Source organism: Lucilia cuprina, chromosome 3 (assembly GCF_022045245.1).
Source record: "Lucilia cuprina isolate Lc7/37 chromosome 3, ASM2204524v1, whole genome shotgun sequence".
Lineage (NCBI taxonomy): Eukaryota > Metazoa > Arthropoda > Insecta > Diptera > Calliphoridae > Lucilia > Lucilia cuprina.
Genome location: NC_060951.1, coordinates 52,120,906 through 52,146,972, shown reverse-complemented (window position 1 = coordinate 52,146,972; position 26,067 = coordinate 52,120,906). Strand labels below are relative to the sequence as shown.

Here is a 26,067-nt window from a genome sequence, read left to right as displayed (position 1 = left end):
TTACAATAAATTTTCTTTTTTTAGAAAATTTACAATAAATTTTCAATTTTATAGAAAATTTACAATAAATTTTCAATTTTATAGAAAATTTACAATAAATTTTCATTTTTAAAGAAAATTTATAATAAATTTTAATTTTTATAAAAAATTTACAATAAATTTTCTTTTTATAGAAAATTTACAACAAATTTTCTTTAAAAAAAATTTACAATAAATTTTCTTTTTTCAGAAAGTTTTTAATAAATTTCATTTTGATAGAAAATATTCAATAAATTTCTTTTTGTATAAAAATTTTCAATAATATTCCTTTTTATAGAGAATTTTCAATAAAATTCCTTTTTATAGAAAATTTTCGATAAATTTCTTTTTATTCAAAATTTTGTGTACATTTTCTTTTTATGGAAAATCTTAAATAAATTTTCTTTTTGTAGAAGATTATAAATAAATTTTCTTTTTATAGAAGATTATAAATAAATTTTCTTTTTACAGAAAGTGATAAATAAATTTTAGTATTTATAGAAAATTTTCCGCAAATTTTCTTTTTATACAAAATTTTCAATAAAATTTCTTTTTATAAAAAATTTTCAATAAATTTTCTTTCTGTATAAAATTTTAATAAATTTTATTTATAAAACAAAAAATTAATACATTTTCTGTAAATATTAAAAAACTACCTTCACAATTTATTTTTTAGAACAAATAGCCCATCATAACATTTAATAGTAAAAAATAAAAAAAATATGATGGTCCTTGCTATTAGCAAGAAAATTTCAATAATGATGTCTTCATAACATTATGCCCAATTGATGTTCCAAAACTACTATATAAACAACTTAAAAAACTTAAACAAATTCCAGTCCATACAAAAAAGGTTGAACCAAAAAAATATGGAAAAACTATTTAAGAGCAGTAGTGTTTGGGGACCAACTTGAACGTACTCGTATCATAGCTACTATAAGTATCTTTAAATGTTTTTACAAACTATTTTCAAAGTTTTTTTCTTATATTTTATTTATTTCACAACATTAAAACACAAACTCACAAACACCAGCACTCGAATACAAAATTGATATTTGTTTGTAAGTGTATGTAAACATTAATATATATGGCTCATAAAAAAGGGTCCAAAGTGACCCTAAAGAATGCGAGGTGTCGCTTACAGTTTTTTACTTCCTTTTTTTAGAAAATGGCGTTGTTGCATACACTGACACATAGGGAGAACAACCCAGCAAACATAAATACGATGGAATCTATAATTTCATAATAATAATTCAAACAAAAAATTTGAGTTTAAGATTTGTTCAAATAATTTTTAAAGCTTTATATTTAACATGACTATGGTTTGAAGTCAGTCTCAAACTTGTGTGTTTGCTGGGACTGCAACGTTTACGTGAGATTGTGTTTGTGTGTTTATTGTTTGTGTATTAAAGTTAATTGTAACTGACTGCACTTTTATGCTGACTGCTTGTTTACCAGCAGCACGTCCGTATACCTTACATGTTATTAGAGAAATTTACACATTTTACCGCCTCAGAAGCTCATTCACAATGGATAAATAAAATAAAAGATTTTTAAAATTGGAAAAAAAAAATATAAAATTTTCTAATTTTATAAATAAATATCCAATAAAAAATTTTTAAATTGAAAAAAAATACAATTTTTTTTGTTTTCATAGAAAATTTTTGCGACTTTTTTTAGTATTTAATTCATATAGAAAGTGTCAACCCCCTAATAAAAATCGACCAATATTTCTCTTCATAGTTCTTCATACAAAATTTGGAGATTCAAACTCCAATAGTTTCCCAGATAAACGAATTTTAGTTCATGTAGGAGTGCCACACCACCAATTTTTGTCCTAAACATTTAAGTTGTTACTAAAGTTCCTCGAAAAAAAATACTGTTAAAGTTGTCCATACAAAATTGTAGGACTCTAGGCTACTGAAATAAGCGACTTTTAAAACTTATTTCGTAAGTGGACATGGCAAGTTGCCCTCCTGAAACTTTGAAGTAAAATGGAAGACCCTTTTGAAAAAATCCCTTATAAATTATTATTTTATGAAGTAAATTCTTAATAAATTATCTTTTTATGAAAAAAATCTGCAATTTTATAAAAAATATACGATTTTTTTCTCAAACATTTTCTATAAATTTCCTTTATACAGAATATATTCCAAAAATTTTCTTTTATTTTACCTATTTTTTTTAAATTCATTAACATTTCTTATTGTGGAAACTTTAGTGAAATTTACAAAACTTTTTAACCCATAGTGCTGTCATGAATATTTCTATGAAAAGTTTGTTAATACCCCCATACACTGTCATGTATGTGCGTGTAAATGTTTGTTTAAAGTTTGTTCATAAGGGAGCACTTGATCAGTGTTGTTTGGTTGTCGGTTAGCTTTCTCAGTTTTCTTTTTTGTTTCATCCAATTCTTGTCCAGTGCTACTAGTACCATATTATAGGAATAGTAGCACTCTGAGTAATCGTGACATCGTTGTTTCACATTCATATTTCCATAAGTGTGGATTGAATAGTTAGCTGCAGCAGGAGCAGTAGTGTTTGGATAATGTCTGTTGTTTATTCAGATATGGTTTGTTATTGTTTCTAAGAGTACAAACGAACTGTTTATTTTTACCATTTTGCAAATGTGAAGGTAACTACAGTTGTAGTTACACTATCGCTGCTTGTATCTTAAAAATAGTTTTTCTTTTGTTTGGTCCTAGAAAATTTACATACATACTAGGTGCTTTCAACTTATCCCTTCACTTGACTAATATTAACGATTAAACATTTATTTTTATACTTTATTTTAGTTTTTTTTCTTTTTAATAGATATTTTTGAGTGATTGTTTAGATGTCGAGCATTAGAGTAGGTGCTGTATGTTAACATAATTGTTTCTTACATTTAGAGTTGCAGTTATGTTGATTTTTTTCTGTTTTTGTTGTTGCAAACATTGTTAATAGATTGAATTTGCATATGCAGATTGTATTTGCATTTAACACACAAATACTAGTAGCAAAGGATATTTTTAAAATTAATTTTCTTTAAATTATAAAGATGTATTGCTGTTTTCTAATTTCATGACATATTTTTAATTTAGTGTTAGTGTTTATATAATAGTTTAATAGCTATTATTAATTTTACAACTACAATCAAACAGAAAATAATCAAGCAATCCGGTCATATAACAATCCATATCGGTTTCAAAAGTACGGTAATCCAGGTTTTGCTTGAATTAAGTGCAAAATTATTCAATCTATCTCGAATCAGCCAGGCACGATTTAATCCTAAAGTGAGATTGAAAATAGTGTTCTTTCAAGCATTTTTGAGATAATTCAGTCAGTTTTAAGTTAATTCAATAATTAAATCATATGGAAAGCCCCACGTCCCCCTAATGAAAGTTCTTTAGAGACCATCGTACAAAATTTTAAGATTCTATCTCTAAGAATTTTCCAGATAAACGAACTGAATTGATCGAAAAGATAAATATACACGCCTGGTACCAAATTGACACCAATCCGTTGTCAATAGTGAGCTTATCACGTTTGTTAACATTTAGAAAACGAATGTTTATAAAATTTAGATCTCGACAACGAGTGTTGCCATACGTATGTACATACTTTGACAGCGAATGCTATTGAAAAATTATAAACATTTTGGTATCAATTTGGTAACAAGCGTGTATATTTTTTTCTTGTCACAATATTATTATTATTCCGTCCGCTAGTGTCGAAAAGGAAACTTTTGATTTTGTTGATCATAGATCGACATTGATAGATCGACACTAAATGTCAAAATTGTTTCTGCAAAATTTGATGAGTTTAGCTTTAACAGTTTCTCAGATACACACATTTCTTTATTTGATTCATATTAAAGGTGTAAATCCCCCTAATGTAAACCTAAAAGGTTCTCGGATAGATAGGCTATAAGAAATTTTTTTTAATATTTTAAAAGCTTTTTATTTAATTAACAAAACTCTTATTTTCAAATAAATCTATAACCTTTGCCTTTATTATTATTGTTAATTATAACATCAAAAAAAATCTCTATATTACGTGACATTTTTTTAATATAATTAAAATACGTAAATGTGAAGATATAAAAGATTACAGAAATGTTACATTTAAATTTTGAAAATAAACAAATGATTACATCATTGACACCATCATTAAAGGTTCACACCAACATTGTCACTTTCAATTTGCCACCAAACAACAACTTTGACAAAAATCTGTCAAAAAAAAATATTAATTAACTAATGAGTAAAATGGAAAAATTCACAGTTGACCTAAAAGCTGACACCACAAAAAGTGCGAAAAATCACATTTAACAGACAAAATACGTTGAACAGTTATCGGAAAACATTAATCTTTAAAAAGGAACAGAAACACTAGTAAAACAAATTAAAAGAAAATGTAGGCGAAGTCGAGGGTAATTCAAGATACAGACAACAAACAGAAGAAAAGCAAAACTGATAGATAACAATTGACAAATGCAAAAAAAAAATGGACTGAAGGATAAACATATATTTGCTAAAGGACACAAATGGTATGAATGGGTGGTCTTCTACAGCAGTAAATAATATATTCGCATGAGAGATGCGACGTGAAAGAAACAAAATATAAAATAAATTGAAAAAAATAAGAAACAAAAAAGTTTAATTTATATAGATAAACGAACACACATGGACAGTTAACAACAGAGTAGTAACATTAAATAACAAAAATCATTAAGAAACGCTAAAGCAAATATATAGATCAACACACCCTCGTAGTTATCAAAAAGGCCACAATCTGCACGTATGAATGTAAGAAATGAATTTATGAATGTCCTCCAACAAAAGTGAAACAACAAAACAACAATAATCAAAAAAAAGGTGTTCCTTTCTGCACAATAATATTCATGGAATAATCCGTTTTACTTTTCGTCCTTTTTTAATTTTCTTAACATCGTTGCCCATCGTTGTTGCCCTTGTGTAAAAATTGCGTAAATCATAAAGGAGACATAAAAGTGTTGGGCGGTAACAAAATTATGATCGGCATGCAATATAAAAACAGGCCATTCCACCAACATTCTCTACCAGATAACATAAATTCTAACAACGTTATTTTATGCTAAAGGATGTTAAAAAGAAAATGTTTCTTTCGTTAAGAAACATTAACGAAGGATGGGATGTAATAGCAAAAAGGGTCATAATCTTATTGCCAGTCTAACGAGAAAACAGAAAAAGGGATAAACTCATCTCGAAACGTTATTGTGATTTCATCTTTTCTTTTTGTGTTGTTTTACTTTTTTAGTTATACTTATTCGGTCACGCCTGATTGCAAGTTGTATTTATTTGTTAAAGTATTGTAAAGGAAAGTTTACAAAAAAATCTTTTATGCCCTACACCACTATAATGAAGAGGTTGATATAGGAGGTTAACGTGTCTTATGCACAGAAAATTTTTAATAAATTCTCTTTTGAGAATTTTGTAAAAAAATTGGGATAAATTCTTTTTATAGAATAATTTCGGTAAATTATTTTTTTTTATAAAAAAATTTGAACAATTATTTTTTATAGAAAATTTTTTAAAAATTATCTTTTTATAGAAAAATTTTGATAAATTATCTTTTGAAAGATAAATTTCGATAAATACTCTTTTGAATGATAAATTTCGATAAATTCTCTTTTGATAGAAATATTTCGATAAATCTTCTCTAGACAGAAAAATGTCTGTAAATTTTCTTTTAAAAGAAAAATTTCGATGAATTAACTCTTCATAATTTTCTATTAATAGGGGGATCAAATTCTATTTTTGATAGAAAATTTTCCTTAAATTGTTTTTCTATAGAAAATTTTCAAAAAGTTCTTTTTTAAAGAAAATTTTTGAAATGGTTTCATTTTCTTTTCATAGAAAACTTGTTATAAATTCTCTTTTGAAAGATACTTACATATTAAACAGAAAATATTTCGATCAATTCTCTTTTCAAAAAATTCACTTTTGATAGAAAATTTTGATAAATTATTTTTGTATTAAAACTTTTTTTGATAGCAAAATATTAATATTTTTTTATTTAAAAGAAATTTATCGAAATATTCTCTTTTTATAAACTAATTTCTATAAAAACTATAAAAAAAGTCCATGAATTCTCCGTTTTATAAAAAATTTCGAATAATTCTCTTTTTATAGAAAAATTTTGATAAAAACTATTTTGATTGAAAAATTTCTATAAATTATCTTTTAAACAAATTTCGATAAATTACCTTTTGATAGAAAATTTTCGATAAATACTCTTTTTGATACAAAATTTTTGATAAAAACATATTTTAAATAAATTTTTTGATAAAATTTCTTATTATAAATAATTTTTGATAAATTATTTAGATCTAGTATCTTAGCTATGTACTTGTCCTACTGTCTTTATTTGACCTACAAATACCAATTTTGAAAAAATAGTAGAAATCGGTTCATTATTTAACAAACCTCCCTCGATTAGGGTCATATTGTATTTGTCATATGTATTTAAGTACTTCATATGGGTGATGCCCCGACAACAACTGTTAGATCATCTATTGTTTTAAAAGAGTAGCTACATATTCAATATTTTTTACTTAATTCTTAGGGCAACTCCGCCAATTTTTAATAATTACATATATGATTTATAATGACATATGTTATTTATTTCCTTTAACCAAACAAATTTTTAAAGAAGAATGTTTCTTCAGTCTCCGTAGCTTCTGCATAATTAGGTTTGTTTTTAAGCTTGAAATAAAATAATTAACAAAGTAAATAATTTTCTAAATAATAAATTTATGTCTTTTTACCTTCATTAATGGTTTTGGTTTTTTATTTAAATTTTTGATTATTTTGTCTTCACTGTTAACACATGTGCCATCGTGTTTATAAAATTCACAATATCTTGAAACAGTTTTTTCGCATTCTATCGTTTGGAACTGAATTGTGAAAATTGTTATTAAAATTATAAATAAAATTTTCCGAAACATTGTTTTATAATAAATTTCTGATCCGTTAAAGAAGAATTTATAAAGTATACTACTTCATATTATTAATTGCGGTATTATATGTGTATATGGTTTCATGTTTTTTATAATTAATCTACACATATAAAAGCAATATTTGAATCTAAAAATGTATAGTTATTAAAAATATATTATTAGTTAATATATAGAATGAATTGCGGTTATTTGAATTATTAATATGCATTGATAACACAATCCAATGTATTAAGGGATTGTGAGAACTTTTGAAACCAATTTGACTGATTGTAATGAATTTTTAGCTGCCAAGTCCAATTTAATATTTAATTTTTTAATTATCCTAATATATATTATAAATCACTTTGTAAATCTTTTCGTTTGTCAAACAATCCTAAAAGGCTGAACCGACATTGTTTACAAAAAACCCGGGCAACGCCGGGTACATGAATCTAGTAAATATGTAGTTACGTTTAAGTGTTAATTTCGATATTTCTCAGTGTCATCGTAAATACAAAGGTTTATTATAAATATTTTTACTAAGATTATTTTTTTTTTGCTAAAAACAAAATAATAATCAAGAAAATTTTACAATATCGCATAGGTTGAGTTTGATCTTCACAGTTTATGGATTAAGATCATTTCTCCGAAATTTTAAAAATCCTAAAGATATCGAAAAAATTTCTATACTATTTTATGTCCTTATTTACTTTTTTATTGTCCATAAGTTCCTTTTAAACAATTTTCATCGTGTTTACGATTTTCACAAATATCGGAATAAATGCTACGTTTTCAAAGTTCTGTGTTTAAAAACTTTAACTCTTTGAAGCTTTAACAACATAAAAGTTAGAAATATTATCACAAAAATTTATTTAGACATTTTGTCAAAAAAATTTTTAAAAACTATATATAAAATATAATTTTTTGTCCGTTTACTTAGGTGGTAGATTGTGAAATAATATGGATTTTTATAAACACAGTAACGTTTTATATATGGTTTTATGAATCACATTGACATATTGTCGTAATAGAATGATTTAAGATCTTAATCTTGGTTAGACTTGGTTCACACTGGGAAACTTTTGATTTTGTGTGTGGGAGAAAGAGATGGTTGATATTTCTTTCACTCACACACAAAACTCAAAAGTTTCCCAAAAAAGTTTCCTAGTTTGGAATTCATTGCTATACAGTAATTGTTGTTGTTGGTACCTTGGAGGGGCCATTGAAATGTTATTAAATAACACTATGCCAATTGTAGAGTACATCATAAAATCCTTTTAAGAGCAGAAAAACAGATCAAATTTTCTGTTTGTAAAATATTATCAATACTATTCAAAATCTTCATATAGTAGGCGTTTACCGAAAAAACTAAAATAATAATATGTGTGTGCGTGCTTTCATGTATGTTGAGTTTTGGTGTTTATTAAGAAAACTTAATAAATATTTCTTAAGTTTTTCCTTTTTTTTACAGAGAAAACAAAAAACTCTTTTTTTATTATGAACATGCTTTTAGTTCAAGTCTTTCTGAAAACTCAAGTATTAACTGAATGTTGGAAATACTTAAAAAAAGGAAGTAATAATGCTAACGTATGTATGTATGTAGGTGTAATTGGAACATTAACACGTTAAGGCATTAAAATTACAAAGAAAGATTGTATTTCATGCGAAATGAATCTAAGAGAAAGTTCAAAGTGGAACTTGAATGTCTGAAATACTGCTTGAACGCTATAAATCAGTTTTGCTACAATCAACAACAACACGTAAGAGTGTTATATTCGTCTGTGCCGAATTTTATATACCCACCAACAAACCGTATGTCGTAAAAGGTGATATTTATAATAAGGTTTAAGTCAATTATGCCGTGGGGTCAATTTTATGGGGGCTAGATTAAAACATCGGCTGATATAAGGTCAATTTTGGACCGATCCTCAATAAATTTGGTAGAGAGATTTTGGCTCACGAAGATGTTACTTGTGTCGCATTTCATTTCCATACTCGAATTTTAAAGCCAGTAATGAGCAATTATGGAACGAATTTATCTACATCAGTCAAGTAGATAAATTCGTACTTTTTGTCTGCTTTATCCGTATTACGGGGATAGTTAAAAGCATTGGCCGATATTGCCCATTTTCAATATCAAACAAACTGCAGTAATAGAAAATATTTGCGCAAACTTTCAGCTCTCTAGTTCTTTCCGTCCAGACTCTATCGTGCTTTCGGCAGATGGACAGACGGACGCTTATGGCTAGATTGTCTTAACATAACATATTCTATGAAATAAAGGTGTTAAGGCTAATCAAATATAGCCCAAAAAAGGTGTTATTTTAAACTTCACCACCGGTATCTGCTAAAAAAAACGTAATAAATTCTTAAATATTATTAGTTCAATATTTATACCCTACATCACTTTAGGTTTGTGCTGATATTTATAGCGCACAATAATATTGGTACTATACACAACTTAAAGTATACCAATCGGCTCAGAATCATTTTCTGAGTCGATTTAACAATGTCCGTCAAACTTTAGGTTGTAATTTTGAATAAAATTCAATGAAATTTTGTTATTTGATCATGATTGTCGCAGGGATGTAGCCTATTGAAAATGGTAAAGATCGGTTCATTATTTCACTTAGCTACCATACAACTGAACCCCCAAATAGGGCTTGTAAACCTTGTAATCAAACTTCAGGTCGTAATTTTGGAGATAATTCAATTAAATTTGGCACATGATCTTTTATGGTATCGTAGACAAAGCCTACCCTCGGTCTATTATTTCACCCAGCCACCATACAACTGAATTCGCCGAATAGGGCTTTTAAGTTCACAATTATGTTTAATATACTCGTATCTCGACAAAAAGCGACAAAACCAAGTTCTATGCTGGTAAAGAACTTTATAACTATAGGGCCTCATTTGACCCCAGCTCCTATAAAAAGCCTTCATAATTTTAAACAATATAATTTAAAAATAAATGGCTTAAGTAAATCTGAGGCAAGGTACAGATCAACTTTTATTAAGAAAACTAAATCATATTTATCCGTCCGATTAATATTTAGTTAGTCCTCAATGTGATACTCATATATAATAATTCATATTAGACTGATTCATTCTTGGCTTCGAAATATGAGAAATTTAAATTTAATAACACTATTTGAAACACTTCGTTATATGATATTTTTTTCTTGAAATTAAAATTCGTCGATTAAGCTTATCTATTAAAGCTTCTTAAAGTGTTAAAACAAATTCTAATGTATCATGTAGTAAATGAAAACTGCCACTAAAATACCACGTACTAAATTTAACAAATAGTCTAACACAACAGTTACACTAAATGTTTCATCTGAAAAAGTCACTTCAACAAAAACATATACATATATATATGAACAACAATACTGACTACTGGCTATAACTTAAAATACAATCAAGAATCTAAACAAAAAAAAAATATGATGATAAGAAGATGGAAGGAGAGAACTGCAAAAGATTCGAAACGAAGAAGTATGGTATCGGTAAAAATTTCACTGACAGACGACTACAGTATAAACAATTTCCTTGATTTGACTTTTTGTAGCAGACATCTAAACATGACTTATGACCGTTACGTGATGCAACATAAAAATGCCATTACACTCTTGTCGTTTTCAATACAAGTATTCTTGTATTGTTGTAGTGTTATAAATAAGAAAATAAACGAGTATAATTATCGGTTAAACCGAATGTAAGATACTCAACTTTAAAAACATTTAAGGAGTTCAAAATATATTGATTGAACTCCTTAAAATATTATCTGGTTTAACAGATCAAAGAACTATAAAATTCAACCTTTTCGAAATCTAATATTATAATTAGTCTTAAACTGTGACTACAATTTATAAAGATATTTGCATCAGATTTTTACTTTCTTCAGGGGCGATTAGTGGAACAGTCCTTTTTCTTTTTATTAATACCTAACATTTCCAAGGTAAAATTTCTTGGAGTAGTTGCTATTGTAGGGCAAGGACCCAAGACTATTGTTTTTCTGTTACATATAAAATGATAAAATCGATATTTATCATTTCTCGGTAGTAGATATAGAAATGAACAGACACACTACACATAATCTTTGATATATACAACTGTAACGTATTACGTGTGGAGTAGTGTAATATTTACGCTACAGTTGTATTGTTTAGCAATTCATTTGTACCCATTTCCTGCAGTTCTGAGTCAATCACTTTACATCTTTTAAAAGTCAATAATACCTTACGGACAGAATTAAAAATATATCTCAATCTTAAACTAAATGATGACTCACTACCCGTTAGATTACCTGTGAACACTTTAGAAAATGATTCTATTTAATATTGCAAAAAATCACATAAGTATTTAAATGCGTAAAATTTGAAAAAATATATATTAAAAAAAATCGAATACTCTTTATAAAATTGCTGGGTATTATGCTACCAGTTAAACATAGAAGTCATACATGACGTATGAGTATCTCACGTTATATTTTTTTGTGTTCATGACACTGACATACAGTTGCAGATACTTAAACTCTTCTTAACATATTTAGTTTAAGAATTTAAAGGAATGTATTGTTAATGTGTGTTTGAGTTACTCTTTATGGCATATAGTTATTTCAAAACTTTGTAGTTATATTACAGCAAGTTCATATAGTATTTTATAAAAAACTTTAAGATTAAAATCAATTAAAAAAAAAACAGGGAAATTGATTTCCATACGAGTTGCAGCAGAAGGCAATACACAGTATTTGGTGCGATGAAAATATCTATACCACGCTTTATACGTTGAAAATCCTGTTAAGAGCAATTTAGAACGAAATGGTTAGGATGTTTTGCCTAAATCACCTTAAAGTTCAGATCTTAAATCATTCGATTTCTGCAGAATGCTCTTTCTGCGTTCTTATCTTAACAATATGAGTAGTTCTTTTGGCGCAGAATTCACAATAGGTGTATACTGTACAACCTGACAGTGGTTTAAAAACTTTTATTTTTGGAAACAATTCGTAATCTTGGAAACTTTTGAAGATATCGTTACTAAATTTCACAAGATATATTTTTAAGTTGCAAGTGATTGTTGGAGAAATGAATGTATCAAATTTATTTAAATATTTATTATTATTATTTTATTTTTATTTTATGTTTTTTTTTTTTTTTTTGAAAATTTTTTAACGTTGGAAATCCTTAAGGTATATCTTTGCATCATTTTCAAATTTGAATACCTTGAATGAAAATTTTGCTTACAAAATTCATATCAAAACTAAAAATTTTAAAAAAATTTAATGTCAAAATTGTGCTGTGATGAAATGGATTTACGATAAATAATTAAACAGCGTTAAACTTTATTAAAAAAAGTAAAAAATCACATCTTTATAAAACATTTACTACTTTCGATTTTTTATTTGATATTTAATAGATATATAATGAAAGGAAAATAAATATAATGAAAGAAAAATAAATAAACTCTATCATTGCATAAACATACATTTTATAGAAAAGATTGTTTTTTTTTTTCATTAAAAAAGTTTTATAACTGTTAATTTTTTTCGTGTTGTTAGTTTCACGTAATAGAGTAATGGCATTTAAAAAGTACCAAAAAGTACCACAATAAAATACAACAATAACAACAATATAAAGAAAAAAACTTTTATAACATCGATAGGTGCAAATTACAAAATAAAGGTTTTTATTGTTATTTTAGAGTTTTTTTTTTTTTTTGTTTTGGTTGTTATTTTTATACTTTTGTGTGGAATTACACTGCCAATGAGTGAGTGTTTATTTTTGAAAAAAAAGAGAAAAGTTTTATTTGAGATTTGTTTTATTTTTTTAATATTATTGTTTTGCTTACGCTTGAAAGTTTGTGTTTTTTTTTTTCAATATTATAGAGCCAATTCCTTGGCAACATTTCACTTCATGTCGAAGGTGAAGAAATAAAGGGAAAAAAGTTTTTAAAACCCTGAAAATTTATTACGAAATTTCGCAGTTATGTTGAAAAGTAAAACACTTAATAACTTAAGTGATATTGCGTGCAATGAAACTTAATCTACATGTCTTAAGGAAAATTTGTTTAAAAATAATTTTTTTACAAAGATTAATAGTTAAATAGTAATTAAATACTTAATTACAAAAGATTCTTTGACGGTCATTTAAAAAGGGGAAAAAATTATCCCTTCTAACAAAAATTGTGTTTACTAAAATTAAGTGCATACCTTTAGGCCGAACTAAACATATTTTACTAAACAAACTGCTTATAGGGTTCTTCAAGTCGAGTTTCAAGTAATCGACTTGAACTTTAACTTTAATTCCTCTCTCCCTCTGCTCACATGTAAAAATATGTCAATAATTGTTAATTTGTAAATTTTACAAAACTCATTGCACCATCCAATCATTATCATATTGTTCATTATATAATTACTATATATTCACATTGCAAACAGTAATGGCATGACATCCCATCATTATCTTTCTCACACTTTGTCATTTCCACCCTTTTAGTGTAATTATTTTGCTTCAGTTTAAGTATTTGTTGCATTATTATATGTACTCATACAACAGCTATATGTACATTGTACAACATACTTTTCAATATTGTGTATTTAGATTACACTTAATTTATTTTCAATTGATTATAAAATAAAATAAAAATGCAATTAAAATCAATAGTTTGATTTTTATATTTGTCTGCTGCAGTTGGATATAAATATTTGTCTTGTTTTTCCATGTCAAACCTTTATTGCTGTTGTGTTGTTGATTTTATATGCAACAATTAATTTTTGATATTGAATTGATTGTATGATGATGATAAGGATATTATTTTAAATAACTTGATAAAAAGGATTTAAAAAGAGATTCTTAGCTGGTTTAATGCTATGAATCCGTATGATATTACGTATAAAATCAAATTTTTAATTTAATCAACGTGTCACATTTAGAAAACCATTAAAAATTTCAACTTATGAACTATCCTGCAAAAATTGAGTACGATAGGCATTTGGTTTGGTGCATTTTATATTGTCCTATAAGTTCATTTTGAGGGTAGGAAATACACTAACAAAAACCCCTATTATTTTCCCGATATTATCAAGATTTTCTATCTTTGGTAGGGATAGAAGATCTCATGTATCTCATATATGAGAGACATTTTTACGGGTTCATCCTAAAACTTAGATATTTAAAATATTGCTGATTAAATTTATAAAATCAATCTATAAATCAAATCGATTTCAGCTTCGACTATAAAAAGTTTCCTTAAAATATATGCAATCGTTCAAGAAATAAAGAATTATTGCTGCAATAAAACATTTCTAAACTACTGTGCGACTATTTTCATTTGATTCAGAAACACACTATTTTTCATTTAATGAAGTTCATCCATCTGTCACTTATCAAACTAAAGATTAACTTTTGATTCAGAAACACACTATTTTTCGTTTAATGAAGTTCATCCATCTGTCACTTATCAAACTTAAAATTAACTTTTGTCGTAAGATCGAACTTGATTCGAAAAATATTTTTAAAGCTTTTAAAAATTCAAAGAGCGTACACACGCTTGGTACCAAATTCACAGCAAAGTATTGGTAATTTTTTCAATAACATCCATTGTCAACAAAACAAAAAATTGATAACATCGTGTATTGTATGATCAAAGTTACAACGCTATTGTGTTGTCAAAATGACAACGATTCGTTCTTGAAATCACCAACGATGCTTTGCTGAAATGATTGCAATGACAATTATGCTTTGCCAAGATGACAACGGTGGTTTGTCAAAATGATATGTGGGAGTTATTAAAATTTTATACTTATCCCATTGTATAAATGTTAAAAACTTTTGGCAACAGATTGTATCAATTTGCGATACTTTTCTTCCGTTTTATTTCCCTTTTGTGTAGTTAATTGATCAGAAAAAATAGCTATCGTAAAATTTCTTCTTTATAATAACAATGCAATTAAGTATATAAGACAGAGGCACAATTATTGATTGATTTTAATGAAATTTAAATTGTTTTAATGAAAATTTTGATACAAAAACGTATAACCGAAATAAACTCATGTAAAAAGTCAAAAATTAGAGACTTATCCGAATCTGGCTTTAGAATGTCTCTAACACATAGAAGACTTATTAATTTGAAAGGCTTTCTCACCTTTATTTAACATCTGTAATATCTTCTCATTTAATTTATGGATATATGTTATACTAGATCAACATTTGCCATGATCAATAGAAAATATTTCTGAAAAATTTCAACCCTCTTACTCCTTTCACAAAAAAACGTACTTACAAACGGACATGAATGCATTGCCTTAAACAATTACAAGGACTCAGAATATATAAAGTTCATTGGGTAAGCTTAGAGTAATTATGTTTTTTTAACAATGTATAAAAACTAAAGACTATATATTACTTTAAATAAGCTATATGTTTAATGTATGAGTCACTTGTATCATGTGTTTTTAAATAAGTCATTAATATTTTATTACTCTTTATAATTCGCAAATTTAAAAATTTTTCTATAATACTAAATGATTTATTTGCAAAAATGAATATATTTTTTAAATCCCATTTAACTAAAAATTTGCTAATTTGTTTTTTTATATAAATCAATTGTTATTTAAATAATAATTAATGTTTTTTTAAGAAAAATTTGGCATGAGTAAAAGTAAATATTTATTAAACTAAATAGGCCACATATTAAAGTAAATTCACTGCAAATAAATAATATAATACATAATGAAGGACAAATGCAAAATTAGTAGTTATAAAGTACCCCTAAAGGGATTGAGTTTAAATTAGATTTATTTATGGACCCCAAAGGGTTTTTTTTAAATAATTCATTGTTATTGTTTTTTATTTATAAAGTGACCTTAAATAATGTAATACAATAGAAAATTAGTAAATAAATAAAATTAAAATAAGTAAATATATTTTACAACAACCCAACAAATATAATACAAAGTACTTCTAAAATAATTACATTATCATTACTTCAGAACTAGTATTACGTCAATTTTTTTAGGAAATGTGAAGATATTTTTTCTGTATTCTCCAATAATGAACTTTCTCTTAAAAAAAAAAAAAAAAATTAAAAAAACTATATAAAATGTACTTCTTGAGAATGCCTTTAAGAGTAGTGAACTTTGAGTTAAATTAAATTCGGCATGTTACAATAATCAATTCTTCATTCCATTTTCAGTTCTTCCATTGAGTTGATTCTTTTTTTTTTTTTCTTTTTGCTGGGAAATATACAAATTACAAGGGGAGACAATAAAACAAATTAAACCAATTTTCAAACCTTACGCTCCACTATATATTGTTACAAACCCTAATTTTATCTCTCCCAGCAATCTGGAGACACAAACAACACGTTTCAAAACTACAACAAAAATCACTTAAATAAATCATGTCATCTCTAACTGGATTATAAAAAAAGTCTAAAATTTAAGCTTATTCCAAGGAAACGTCATATACTTAAAAGCCTAACCCGTAAAAAAATTATTAATAAAAAAAAAATTAAATAATATTGATAAATCTAAAATGACAATTAATAACGCAAAACACCCTAATTATACTCTACATCAATGAATAGTGTAGTGCTGATAAGTTCGTTACCTAGTTACAAACATTTCGATTTGTTTTTTTTATATTTTTTGCATTATTATTAATAATTTTAATGAAGTTTGTTTTATTTTACTAAATAATTACAATTAAGTACTCACAGTTGTCAGTTAAACAAATAAGAACAACGACCAATTGATGACCTATAGCATACATTGATAAGAAATTAATTTTACTTTTATTTATTTAAATTATAAACAAAAAATACAAGAAATATAATATTACTGAACAAGAGAGATTACAACAAAAAAACTAGTTTTGTTTGTTTTTAAAATTAAAATCAAAAGAGACAAAAGAACTAATGAGATAAAGCGATAATAATATTCTATATTATATTACAAAATCAATCTATGCTTAAAACATAAATAAATTCCAAGCTGAAAAAACTTCCAAGGAAGCGAAAAATTAGTAGAATTTTCTTTATGGAAGTACAGAAAGGGGCCTACATATCTCATTCCATATATCTCATCAGACCCTCATCTAATTGTTATTTCAAAAAATATGTGTTAAAAGTACCTTTTGTCTGCCGGGACTATGAACTGATGATCAAATGTGTTTTCGGCTTTGCCTTGGAATGATTTGACCTCGGGTAGGACCAGAGAACTACATAATCTGGTAACACGGGAATCGGTGGCAGGTCAAAGTTTCGGACTTTTTTGGACTTCGGTTATTGGAGAGATCCCTTCGTAGTGCACATGATAGTTGGGGTTTAAACCCAATTTCGCGGGAAGTGAATGTCGTTTAAAAAACTGATGTTGAGTAATGTCTACAATTCGGTATGGCTTTAGTGCTTTTGCCAAAAGGAGTGATTGTGGGACTAAGCGTTAAAAATAATTTGGTGTTAAGTGTAGGGTAGAAAAGGGACCATTCGTCATAGGGGCACATCTGTCAATGCGAATAACTTGAAAACAGAGTAATCGATTTTATCGCATTATTAAATTTTGTTTTTGTTTATCGATTATCTATCATCCCTGAAAATTTGAAACATTAACTTTACATATGATAGGAGGCATACATGATTAATTGTTTTTCAAAGGGCTGTGAAAATATTTCACTGTGTGAACTTTTTGTGCTAACTTTTTTAGTTTTTGTGATAGAAAAAATATATTGGTCAGTATTAGAATCTCAATAATAGTGAACAATAAGACATAATAAAATTTTCGATAATATAATTTGAAGCCCGAAAAAATTGAAACTAAACCACAGAACTGTACGTGGGGCACATGCGCCAAATATATGTAATGCATGTGATGTAGAAAAAAATTTGGTTAAAATATAGAAAAAATCAGTAATAATTTGTTTTAATTTTTTTTGTTAAGTTTTGTGAAATAAACAATAAATATCTGATTTATTATACTTTGTTTAATCAATTATACTTTGTTTAATCAATTAAACACTAATGACATATCTGCCCCACCCCCTTGGCGCATTTACCCCATGGATGGGGCCGTTTTTGGTCAGTGCGGAAAAGTCAAAAAAATATGTACTTGAGGATGACTTAAGAAAAATTGAAAGGAATAAAACTAAAGCCAACATATCTAAGTATCCGGATGTTCTTCTCTATGATTGTATCGTATGAAAGAGAAGTTTGCTGGTGATAGATGAATGGTATCTTTCCTTTTCCGGGTATGTTCAGGGTTTACTGTATTCATAGCTGATTCTTTGTGAATGCGAACAAATTATCGGCTTGTTTGACAGATTCGTGTTCGGTCTATCAAATACGTTCCTAGGTGCTGTAACAGAATTAACAGAATCCATCCCATCTGTATTGTTGTAAACGGAAGTGATATTTTTGTATCTCTAAGTTAAGCAACGGGACAACAATGGTCAGACATTAGATAGCACGAGTACCTAGGCAAAGTGTTTGTACGTGGACCGACAGTACCATGTGCAAAATTTGCCACTGGCGATTAAGAAGTGCAAGAACGTAGTCTGAACAGCTCACTATGTGTCTGAAAACATGGTGAACATGACAGGTTTTTATCTAAAGCACATCGAAAGGCCCAACCATTTTTTTAAATACATATTTACATTAAACTAATTTTTTCTCAAAAGGCGCAAGTGTTAATTATGGGTCTAAATTTTGCAGAGAGATTTTATTTTTTTATAAAAACCGTGTGTTTAATTTTAAAGCTATGATTGACTTGCTGAACTGTTTACAAAAAGAACCGATTTTTAGAACAAAGTTATCTGGTACCCCTGATAATCAGTAACAACAAATAAAAACATTGTTTTAAGAGTAAATATAGAAATAAAGAGTAAATATACATAATAATAAACATATTAAAATAAACATAAACAAAAAGCAATAATAAAATAATACAAACGTTTTCTTTTAGACAGACATCAAGATTATTACTCACTATTGTTATTGTATTATAGTTGTTGTTATTTTTTAAGCCGCATTTCAGTTTTAAATATTTTTCTTTAATTTTATACACAAACACGGGTTTAATGCTAAAAAAAACAAATTGTGTGATTTTTGTTTTTTTTCTTTTTACTTTTGTTGTTATTTAATTTATTTTTATTTTTAAGTTTTGTTGTTATTTTACTTTTCATATTTCTTTGCACTTCTAGACTTCACAGAGGCTTTACTTAAGACGATGATTTGATAATTGGCTTTAGTTATTGTTTGAGTCTCGGTGCGTACAGATCGCGACTATATAAAGTTAGTTGGTGTTAAAAAAAAATTAAAAAAAAAACTTAAATAAATTTTAAATTAATTGTTATTTAATTGAAAATCAAAATGAAATTTTTGATTTTATTGTGTGCCCTAGTGGGTGCCATAACAATTCAACAGACCTCGGCTGTGGGTAACACACATTTGGTCTGCTACTATGATGGCAGTTCATACATTCGAGAAGGTAAAATTAATTGTTTGTTTGGGTTTATTTTTGAAATTAGAATAAGACTACTCGTTATAAAATATTATAGTGTATTCGTTTATTATTAAATTTAATTGCAAAACAAGGTTTTTTGCATATAAAATTTATTGGTATTTATTGTTAAACATAAAGTGAAGGATTATATTTATTTATTTTTGTATTCGCTTAAAATATACCATAACAATTTGGTTAATTTATGGTGACGTGTTCATTGAAATTATTCTAGAATTATTTCATTTCAAATTTCAGTTTAATTTTAAATTAAAATAAATATGTTTCGCTCCCTCTGAACCAGAAGATGTTAAAAAGGTTATCATATTTGTCTTGTGTTTGCAGTGAGAGTAAAAATAAATAGTATAAAAATAAAATTCATCGTAAACTTGGTACTTTTTTTAATTTCTGAAATTCCAAGAAATAATTTGTTTGTTTTTGTTTTTTTTTTTTTTGGTGTGTATTTATTTTGCATATGTTAATTTAATTATCAAATTGTGTTGTCAGTTGAGTTTTGAGAGCAAGCTTATAGTTTGCTAAATATATATTTAAGAAATAATATTTTAAAACAAAATATTAGTTTTTGTTTTTAAACTTTAAGCCGGTTGGAAGGGCAAAACAGATGATCAACTACACTTGATTAATGATTATTTGGGTCATAAAATCTAGGATTAATAAGAGACAAACAAAACATTAAATGAATGAATATGATTAATTATTAAAATAAAAATTATTTAGTGATAATACAGGACAACAAATTTCTTACCCAAAGACATCTTATTTTATAAATCTGCTGATCAAAGTATACCTATGTAAATAATTGAGCAGCACTGATTCCGAATCAGAATTTATCTACCAGATCAGGTTTTCAAGATACCGTGTATCGATAAAGTTTGTAAATAACAGAATTTAACCATCTCATCAGATTTTCCAGATATCGTGTATCACTAAAGTTTGTTAAAGACCCCGTTTTGACCATATTTGAGAAGTTATTATAGCTCGAAGACATATTATTTTTTTATGTCGTCTCAATGTTCTATGGACTTTAAATAAAATTTTAAGCTCTGTAATAATTTCTTTATTTTTCGAGATATCTTTTACTAAAGCTTAGAACATTATTAAAAAATTATTAAAAAACCTCTTGTCTTTGTTGAGATATCTCCTTAACTTAAGATGTCTCAATGAATGAAGTGATATAACTATAACTTTATTTTAATGTCGACATATTGAACTTTCAGATAACATAACAGATTTAATAAATATTTTAAATTTTGTTTTATTCGATCCACAAAGTTTATTTTTAAAAATTAATTAATTAGTTAATTTTTAAAATATTAATCAAAAATTTAAGAACTATACCGTTTTTTTAGTACGTAGAACATTTTGAAAATTCTGAAAAATTAATAAAGTTAATTAAATTAAAAAATAATTTCATAACATTATACTTTACTATATGTGACATAAACAGTTGGCCAATTGTAATTTTAACTACATCTCCCGTTACACAGTCACCGTTATAGTTAATATAATCACAATTTAATTGTGTTTTTCTATAGGAGATTTTATTATTTAGTTTGATCGCATTTATACCAGAATTACTGTGTTTCGTTTGTATTTGAACTATTGCAAATGTAATCAAGAGTAATGTTACATTTAATTTTAACATTTTAGTAAATAAATAAAATAAAATTATCCGCTTAACTACAACTTAGATAGCACAATGATTTAATTGTTAATGCTCCATATATTTAAATATATTTATGGACTCTTTGTACCCATGAATAATCGTTTATGACGACTTTATATACACTTGTATAAGTATAAGAACAATATGTCAATAAAATAAATAATTGTGGTTTTTCATAATATTTTTTTATTTTAAATTATCTATAAATATAAAAATAAAAGTATGTTTAACTCTAGACTAGACTATAATTTATATTCTAGACTAGACTATAGACAAGACTATAGACTAGACTAGAGACTAGACTAGACTTTAAACTAGACTATAGACTAGACTATAGACTAGACTATAGGCTAGACTATAGACTAGACTATAGACTAGACTATCGACTAGACTATAGACTAGACTATAGACTAGACTATAGACTAGACTATAGACTAGACTATAGACTAGACTATAGACTAGACTATAGACTAAACTATAGACTAGACTATATATAGATTAGAATATAGACTAGAGTAAAGACAATACTATACGCTAGACTATAGGCAAGACAATAAACTAGGATATAGACTAGACTATACTATACACTAGACGATAGTATATTCTCTAGTCTTATTTATTGTCTGATATATAACCATGACTATAGTCAAGTCTATATTCTATAGACTGATTATAGAAACAGTTTTATACGTTATTTGAAAATGAATGGAATTTCCTCTCACAAGTAAATCAATTAAAAATCAAACTATTTAGTGGTTAGTCGTACAAATGAGTCTTATGACCACATATAAAAAGACATTTATCTCTTGATAACTTTAATCAATAACACTATAGTAGTTATAGCTAAACTCTCAAAGGAATAAATTACATTAAACAAGAAGGACGGAGATTTGCAAATCATTTGTTAAACAATGATTAAAAACTATTATAAATTGCTACTGGTAACATTTATATTGGTTATATGTCAAGAAGTGGATTCAATTGATGGTATAAAACTCATAGAACCTGTTATTAAATATATACCACCAAATTGTGAAAATGTAGATAATAATGGAAATTGTGTAGCAGAAGCCATGGGACAGAAATTTGATATCAGTAGCCTAAATCCATATAAGGGATAAAAACGTGTATGTTTTTATGTTAAAAAAAGGATTTATTTAAATTTTAATCTTAAGTTATCAGAATTGTTTTAAAAAATGTTAATGTCGATATAATCATTTTCTTTTAAATTTATTTATACATGTGTATATAAAACAATTGCATTATTGTTTCAAGGCAGAATATTTTAAAATTTGTATCGTAATTTAAATTAAAAAAAATTATCGTTGACATTTATTTCCTTACTTTTTGTAAACTGAAATGATTTTAAAATAAAGTGTACGTGGATGCAAACAGTAACATGTAAAAACTGTTGTTGATTTCCGATTAAATAATTTGTGATTGAAATTTCCAGTGACTCCCAACCCGACCAAATATATCAACGGTTTCGTATTGATTAAAATTGCCAAATGCTTTTTTTAAAGCAATCTGTATGTCAAAAAAAAATTATAAAAAAATATAAATCTCATACATAATTTCTGTTTTATCAAGTTCGGAGTTTTTTGCTCCTTTTTAAAAATTTCTAATCAAAGCTAGATTTATGTATATAATACATATATTTCTGTTGTGAAAACTAATTTATAAGTTAATCTCTTTCAATTAAATATAGCAGACAATTTATAATTTAACATGTACTGTATGTGTAATCTACACTAATCACTGCAAAGTATGACATAATATGTTTGACATTATTAGTTCTATTACTATATAGTTTTCTATATATTATAAAGAACAAAACTAATTTCCACTAAACCCATTATCAGTCTGTATGTTTGTCTATTTAGCTTAATATAAGTTATACTTCCACGAATTTAAAACTTGTTTGCGGTTTTTTCTCACTTTTAAATAGAATTGTTTAATTTTACACAATTCTGATCTTATGATCGCATTTGTAATTATTATCTACTACTTTACATTCTAAAAGTGTTTCATTGTGCACTTACTTGACTTTTTTCGAGAACATGTTATGAATTTTATATTCAATTTAAAATTACTTGCAAATTTGTATTTTGATGATTGATATAAGTGTATTGAAACAATTATATTATGACTAATATTTTGTGCTTAAATAGAATATCGATTTTGTTTTGGTAACTTTTTTAAACATTTTGCTATATATATTTTGCAAATTTAGATGCAATTAGAATGTGATTGTATTGTAATGAATTAAATTTAAAATGTATTATTTAAGTATATTTATAGTTTCCGTATAGTGGTTGGAAATACAATTTTTGTGAACAAATTGAATAGTGGTTGTGGTACGATAATAATTTTTGATAAATAAAAAATAAATAAATAGATAGGTGTACAAATAGATAGATAGATAGATAGATAGATAGATAGATAGATAGATAGATAGATAGATAGATAGATAGATAGATAGATAGATAGATAGATAGATAGATAGATAGATAGATAGATAGATAGATAGATAGATAGATAGATAGATAGATAGATAGATAGATAGATAGATAGATAGATAGATAGATAGATAGATAGATAGATAGATAGATAGATAGATAGATAGATAGATAGATAGATAGATAGATAGATAGATAGAATTTCAAATATATCTTTCTATTTTCGACAGTTCGAGAATTTATACTACATCAAGGATTTAAACTACATATATCAAATTCGATGGAACATATTTAGGCCACAATAGGGTTTGTTGTGCACTCCAATCAGTGTTAGGGAAGAATACTATTTCCGGAATAACAACACTTCCAAGATAATTGGATCTAATTTCGACCAATGCCGGCAATGGCAAAGAAAGTGCTCCAGTGCTCACTTTCTCCGCATATTCTATAATCATGTTCGTCCGCTCAGAACACGTCTTGCTCTCATATCATAGGATCTTTGTGATTCTGCCCACCTTTTCTTTATTAATTCAGCTTGAATGCAATTAAAATCGCCCTTTTATTGCCGACTACTCCCAAATGGCCAGTTAATTCTATCAGCTGATATGGCTCTAAATGCGTTACGTCTGAGGGTACGGTGTACTTATTCTAAATCCAATTTACACATTCTGCTATTGCTCGGACTTCTGCCTTGAAGCCATTGTTATTATTAGGTAAACGGTGATTCGTTAACTGTTTTATATTAAATGAAAAATATTTAGTGCATAATAAAATCACTTTTAAATTAAATAAAATTTTTTTTATTGTGAAATACATTCACACTTATTTAAATTATAATTGTGGGTCATTTAATTTAAGTATCCAATTAAGGTTTTAAAAAGTATATGTGAATTTTCTCATATTATTTGTTTACAACCTAAACTACATGACGTCAACTGCTGTTTTTTATTTGATTTATTATTAACAACTTTTTGGTTTTTTTTTTTAATTTTTAGGTCTTGCTAAACTAACTTTAGTCGATTTGGAACCAGCTTTACAATTCTGCACCCACTTGATTTATGGTTATGCCAGTATTAACCCCACCTCCAATAAACTGGTAGCCAAAAATGAGAAACTTGATTTGGATGTTGGTACCGGTTTATATCGTACCGTTACCGGTTTAAAGAAGAAATACCCCAGCTTGAAGGTATTATTGAGTGTTGGTGGTGATAAGGATGAGGTTGATAAAGATGACAACAAATATTTGACTCTCTTGGAATCTAGCAATGATCGTATTCCCTTCATCAATAGTGCTCATTCTTTGGTTAAGACTTACGGTTTTGATGGTCTTGATATTGCCTGGCAATTCCCCAAAAACAAACCCAAGAATGTTCACAACAGTGTGGGTAAATTCTGGAAGGGCTTTAAGAAAATCTTTACCGGTGATCATGTTGTTGATGAGAAGGCTGAGGAACATAAAGAACAATTTACTGCAATGATCCGAGAATTGAAGAATGCTTTGCGTCCCGATGGTTACTTGTTGGGTGTTTCCGTATTGCCTAATGTTAACTCTTCATGTAAGTTGGATTGTTTTTATAGGTACATTTTAAAATTTATTTATTTTTATAATTGTTAAATTATTTTAGTGTTCTATGATGTTCCCGCCATTGTCAACAATTTGGATTATGTCAACCTTATGGCCTATGATTTCCAAACTCCTGATCGCAACCCCGAGGTGGCCGATTACCCTGCTCCCATTTATGAATTGAATGAACGTAATCCCGAATTCAATGTCAACTATCAGGTGCAATATTGGTTGAACAATCATTGCCCCGCCACCAAGATCAATGTTGGTATTGCCGCCTATGGCCGTGCCTGGAAAATGACTAAGGACTCCGGTCTTACTGGTTTGCCACCAGTACCCGATACCGATAAGGCTGCTCCAGCTGGTATACAAACCCAAATTGAAGGCCTTTTAAGCTGGCCTGAGGTCTGTGCTAAATTGCCCAACCCTGCCAATCAACACTTGAAGGGAGCTGACGCTCCTCTACGTAAAGTAGGTGATCCTACTAAACGTTTTGGCAACTATGCTTACCGTTCCGCCGATGACAATAACGAAAATGGCATGTGGGTCGGCTATGAAGATCCCGATACTGCTGCCAACAAGGCTGCTTATGTTAAGACCAAGGGCTTGGGCGGTGTTGCTTTGGTCGATTTGTCTTTTGATGATTTCCGTGGTGCCTGCACTGGTGATAAATATCCCATTCTACGTGCCATCAAATACAAGTTGCAATAAGTTATTATCTTTGTTTTGTTTTAAGAAAAGTGAAGTTGTTTTTTAAATGTTTTTTTTTCAATAAATTTAACAAAAAGAAGAAATACTTAAAGAATCTTAGCAAATATTAAACAGCTTTAAAGTAAAGACTTCATTCACATACGGCATTATTATGTCCATAGAAATTGAGGTCCA

The 26,067-nt window shown here is 27.2% G+C and overlaps 1 protein-coding gene and 2 long non-coding RNA genes across 3 annotated transcripts in view; 1 reads left to right on the top strand and 2 right to left on the bottom strand.

Annotated features, from left to right (window-relative positions):
• The window catches only part of LOC124418856, a 141,036-nt gene that overhangs the window by 34,210 nt on the left and 80,759 nt on the right, over positions 1 to 26,067 (bottom strand). The window lies entirely within an intron of this gene.
• Positions 19,220 to 25,978, top strand: LOC111683193 (chitinase-like protein Idgf4). Its single transcript, XM_023445243.2, has 3 exons — positions 19,220 to 19,460; positions 24,614 to 25,174; positions 25,244 to 25,978. Exons 1-3 carry the CDS (start codon positions 19,343 to 19,345, stop codon positions 25,891 to 25,893), a joined length of 1,329 nt encoding a protein of 442 aa, XP_023301011.2. The 5' UTR covers positions 19,220 to 19,342; the 3' UTR covers positions 25,894 to 25,978.
• LOC124418855 lies at positions 19,597 to 21,194 on the bottom strand. The gene is made up of 3 exons (XR_006940263.1): positions 20,923 to 21,194; positions 20,239 to 20,864; positions 19,597 to 20,137 (listed from the first exon to the last, which is right to left on the bottom strand). It is a non-coding gene; the product is annotated as an uncharacterized LOC124418855 (long non-coding RNA).

Coding starts and splice junctions, on each gene's coding strand:
- LOC111683193 (XM_023445243.2), top strand. CDS start 19,343: ATGAAATTTTTGATTTTATTGTGTGCCCTAGTGGGTGCCATAACAATT. Junction 19,461..24,613: donor CAGTTCATACATTCGAGAAG/GTAAAATTAATT, acceptor TTTAATTTTTAG/GTCTTGCTAAACTAACTTTA. Junction 25,175..25,243: donor GCCTAATGTTAACTCTTCAT/GTAAGTTGGATT, acceptor AAATTATTTTAG/TGTTCTATGATGTTCCCGCC.